The 5,000-nt window shown below is 40.0% G+C and overlaps 1 protein-coding gene across 11 annotated transcripts in view; it reads left to right on the top strand.

Annotated features, from left to right (window-relative positions):
• The window catches only part of slc8a3 (solute carrier family 8 member 3), an 86,945-nt gene that overhangs the window by 61,074 nt on the left and 20,871 nt on the right, over positions 1–5,000 (top strand). For 5 of the 11 annotated variants that reach the window (XM_076299373.1, XM_076299378.1, XM_076299374.1 and 2 more), the window contains exon 2: positions 4,031–4,139. In XM_076299373.1, the coding sequence (XP_076155488.1) occupies positions 4,031–4,139 (109 nt within the window). The remainder of the gene's footprint in view (positions 1–4,030; positions 4,140–5,000) is intronic. The other 6 variants (XM_076299368.1, XM_076299367.1, XM_076299376.1 and 3 more) reach the window with 3 other exon arrangements.

The following is a 5,000-nucleotide window of genomic DNA, read 5'->3' as shown; positions in this document are numbered from 1 at the left end:
GCAGAAGAAATTCATTCTATAATTTAGTAGACGACTGAAGAATGGCTCCAAATAGGCATTAGCCTCCAGTGTGGAGGGTTCAGCAGGGCTTTCTGGGTTAATATGGCTTTGGGAAGCAAATCTCAATGAAAGAGTCTAATTTCAGACCTATTTCAAGTCACACACTCACTCACTCACACACATTGTCTAGCTTAAATACACACATACAAAACACAAGCAGTCTCCCTTCTCCTCTTTCTCCCCCCCCCCTCTCTCTCTCACACACACACACACGTCAGACAGCATGCTAATCAAACTCTTATATAAGCAAAGTGCTTCTAGTCACTTTTACATCTTTCGTCTCCATTCATTTCATTCTAGCTCAGATTTTCTTTGAATGGCCCCGTACTTCTACTGACTCAAGTGCTGCTGTTACATTTGGACTTCAGACGCTCTTTATGACACTTTCATAACATAGCCATAATTTGGTGTTCTAAAAGCTGTAGAGTTTCTTACAACAGTGTTGTAAAGCATTTATAAAGCATGTTTCCATTGGAGGTCAAATGTATGTGTCTTTACAGCAATATGCAGCAGGACTACATGGCCAGACATAGTGTGGGTTTGTTTACCCATGACTCAGTTAGATGTATGTTGCCTGTTTTTATATTTGTTCTATTGCAATTGTTATGGCAGATGCAAGAATTGTTCCATTGCCATATCAATTGATCAGCTATGGTCATCCGTTGGATTTATGGCTCAAGGGAGAGTGATTTAGAAGAGAGGGATTTAGAGTTCCGTGTGTGTGTGTGTGTGTTGGGGGGGGGGGCTGTTGCTGTGTGTATTTCAACCAAAAACTGTAGTGATTGTGTTTGTCCTTTAAGAGGACATTTCAAGGCAACAGAGGATATTGTGTGCATTGTTCAACAGTGTTGGGCAAGTTACTTCAAAATCGTAATGTACTATGCATTACTTATTACTGTCATTTCAAAGTAATTTGTTACATTATAATATTACTGTCTCTGAATTGTAAGGCATTACACTACTATTGCATTACTTTTAAGTTACTTTCACCAAAATATCTAGAAATATGGATTTGCCATTCTAAATGCAGTTTATTACGCTCAATGCAGCTTGCTCTTCCATGCAATGGAGGGAGATGTGGTATAGCATAATGACTGAGCTAGGCTTAAGGCAACAGTAGAATGCAATAGGCGCAGTACTCATAATGCAATACAAGGAACAATCATAGTCAGAATTTTGTTAAAAACCGACAAAAGGTCAAAGTCTGGTAAATTGTGATAGAAATACTGTAACTTTAAGGCCTAGGCCTACTCATTAAAATCAATAGAGAGCCTACTATATTGTAAATCAAAGCTTAAAGGAACCGTATGTAAGATTGTGGCCAAAACGGGTACTACAATCACTTTCAAATTACTGTAGAGCGGTGTATCCCCTTCCCCTCCCCTCTGACTGGCAGAGTTGGCAACTGGATGACGAAACACTACTGACTTTGTGATTAGTAGATAGGTGGAGGGTGGCACATTAGGCCAAAACACAACATGACAACATCAACATCAGTTGAGGGCTGCAACTTCACTTTTTAAATGACAATATCCTGGCCAGACTACTGTTGTCAGTGATATAAGAATTTGAAATGAACATGATTTCTTAATGTCTAGTGACATATCAGTGCAATTTTATGATTAATTGAAATACATTTTTTACATACGGTTCCTTTAATAAAGACATGTCAAGATGGTGGCCTGCTGGCCATTTCGGTGCCCTATGTGAGTGGCTTTGAGTGAGTGACATTTAAATGATAACTCAAACACCTAAAGTAAAATAAAAGGCCTATTATTTACAGACCATTACTGTGTATTTTTAAACATTAATTTCTGAAGAAATGCTGTTTTACTTATAAATGGTGCACTGTCACTTTAAGAGCATTGATCTTTACGTTGTCATAATGCCCTTTTGCTAGCTCTTGTTTACAAGCCTTATTTGTTTGAGTTACATTGATAGCACAATATTAACAATAATATGCACATTGTTAAGTTGTTTTAAGCAACCTTCATTGCTTTGGAAATGGAAGTATGCAATGACATGTGGCTTCACATTTCGTTTTGCGAATACAAGTGAATTATGAGCCTGGTATCCACCTAGCTATCTGAATGGAATGCGTTTCAGTCGACTCAGCATATCATGTGCTTCATGTAGCCTAAATGCTTGGAAAACGAATGATTGAAGACCCACCAATTCTAGTAGCCTACTACGTGGTAATTGAGAGAACCCAAAAGGTATCAAACTTGCATGTAACATCGTGTTAGTGCATTTTGACATTGTAAACGTTATTGATGAAGAGTGAAACGCAGTTTGCAGTAAAGCTACTATTCATTGGTTACATTTGGGTGCCCCCTCTGTCCTTTGGTGCCCAGCGCAAAGTGCGTGATGCGCGTGGTGGGAGCGGTGGCACTGCCAGGCTACACAATCTTTTTCTGCATTTCTATCCCTTTATTCTCTTCAATTCAAGTTCACAACACAAAGCTGACATGCACAACAGCATAGTTTGTGTTTTATCAAGAATCAAAAAGATTAGCGTGGCACTACTTTAGATGTTTCATTAATTTACTTGTGCTATTTCGCGAGCTGAGAGATATTTCGGTTTCGCACACAAAGTGCACTAACTATTATGTTCTTCATAGCCTTGTCTCTGACAAGCTGAAAATAATGAGCGTAGGCTTATGTCCATCCCGCAAATAGAGTCCGCCTGCGAGTCTGCTGCAGCCACAGTCATATTCAACCAGTATCAGGAGATAACGTTCTACTATTTTGCGCGGATTTTTTCTCCTCTGTTGTTCTCGCGTGGTGTTTGCGAATATGTATCAAAACAAAACAAGCGCTTAATTTTGGGTTAAACTGCATTGTAACGCGCGTTACTGAAGTTTGTACCGAGTAAATATTACCCAATTTATTTTTTGTAATGCCTTACATTACCGCGTTACCGCAAACAGCAATATATTACAGTAATTACATTACTTTTGTAACGCATTACTCCCAACACTGTTGTTCAATGACAACTGACTAGACATAATGGACATACCAGCCATCTGTAATAGACTTGACTTGACAATGTGCAACACTGCAAAAGTACTGAGTGTTACACAGTGAGACAGTATTTTCTAAGACCTTCTGTGTGTTTTCTTCTCTTGTCCTTGGTGATACAAATCCCCAAATTATCCAAGTTTCCAAGCAACACAAAATGGGTGGAGAGAGGGGGTTTGGGAATCGCACCAACTGCTAATTACTTATCTGATTACTTCCTAATTACTATCGTTTTGTAATCAAATGAATGGCTCTCATTTTGTCTTATTAAGCCAGACAGACACTGTACAATTTTACCCATGATTCAATTGGACCCAGTAAAACTTTAGAACTGGGCCAAATTCTGATTTGTTGTGTGATTTGTTGTGCAGTTTGACAGCCAGTTAGAAGATGTAACAGTCAAAGTTGCATCTCTAGCCTGACCAGGTGAGATTTCTGGCATGTCTGAATTGTTTTTCAGCTGTCTTTCGGTGCGAGCAGTTTGAACGTGTAGTGTGAGCTACCATGTGGTACATGACTGAGAAAAATCCCACACTGTGTGGCTTTAGTCTGTTGGATGGGACATTGCTTGAACTTAACTTGACTCTACTTTACCTGAGCATTTCTGGTGTAGAGTATGCTGATGATGTTTGTTTGTTTGTTTGTTTGTTTGGTGTATGGATGGAGAGGACGTCTGAGGTCCGTGAAGGACCTTGGCAGAGTAGTGCCAAGGAGTGCACTGGACAGAGGGTCCGGGATTAACCTTTCACCTTTGACATCTGACCTTTTAAACTTCTTGGTTACTGTTTGCTCTTTTGCACTCTAATGAGGGTTTTTTCTGTAAGCAGATCATAACTGACTTTCCTTATGTCTCTTTCTTCCCTTTCCTTTTTCTTTCTTCTTTTTCTTTTTCTCTATTCCTTATTTCTTTCCTCCTCTCCTTCCCCCTTCTTTCTCGGTGGCCCAACAGTAAAACGATTCAGGTGAAGGTCATTGACGATGAGGAGTATGAGAAGAACAAGAATTTCTTCTTGGAGCTGGCTGAGCCGCGGATGGTCGACATGAGTCTACAGAAAGGTGTGATATAGACTCTCTCTCTCTGTCTTTCTCTCTCGCTCTCTATATATCTCTCTCTCTCTCTCTCTCTCTTTCTCTCTCTCTCACACACACACACACACACACACACACACACATGCACACACACAAACATGGTCTCTAGCAAACAAAGTAAAATAAATATACTCTTACTCTCACCACAGTAGACAAAAGCATAAAAGCTTACAGGAATGTTCCTAAAAGTCCTTCTTGAAGGTAGCCTATGGCTGCAGGTGTAAAGCCTTAGAAACCGTTTAATGTCTCTGTGACTAAAAATATCTATGATACCATGAAAGGCATGATTGGGGAGGGGGGGATGGTAATGTTCCCGGATGTTACACTAACTAGGCATTTTACACTTTTGTTTCGGGCACTTTTATGTCTATGTAGTTTTTTTATGACCCGTAAAATTACCCTGCCTCTCAATTTAGCTGCTGTCGCTTTAGTCTCCAAATCCAACACACGTCTAACACTCCAACCTGCCCTTGGCCAGGTCTGACCTGGATGAGGTCATTGCTTCAGATTCTGGGGCAGACTTTTACACCAATTTAGACCAGAACAATTCCTGAGCGAAGGTGTTGATACAACTTTTGAGTTGTGTTACTGCACATTGTTCCTAAGCAGTGTTGTATGGTTGAACAAAGTTTGTACGTTAAATGGTTCGAGCTGAATTAAACACACAAATTGGTTGGAGGAATAATAAGTATGAGAAGCAGATAGATAACAGTACATTTGCATGCACTGCACATATTATAGTCTGTGCCTCTTGGCCTAGGTGCTCATGAGGACCAGGGTTTGAATTTGACCCACAGACACTTCCTGTTCCTCTCCTCCCATCTCTCATC

This window comes from Alosa pseudoharengus, unplaced genomic scaffold (genome assembly GCF_046254945.1).
Source record: "Alosa pseudoharengus isolate Yale_2024_CS ecotype anadromous, Long Island Sound unplaced genomic scaffold, YU_APseudo_1.1 YU_APseudo_1.1_scf_22, whole genome shotgun sequence".
Classification (NCBI taxonomy): domain Eukaryota; kingdom Metazoa; phylum Chordata; class Actinopteri; order Clupeiformes; family Clupeidae; genus Alosa; species Alosa pseudoharengus.
This window is presented reverse-complemented; position numbering and strand designations above follow the sequence as displayed.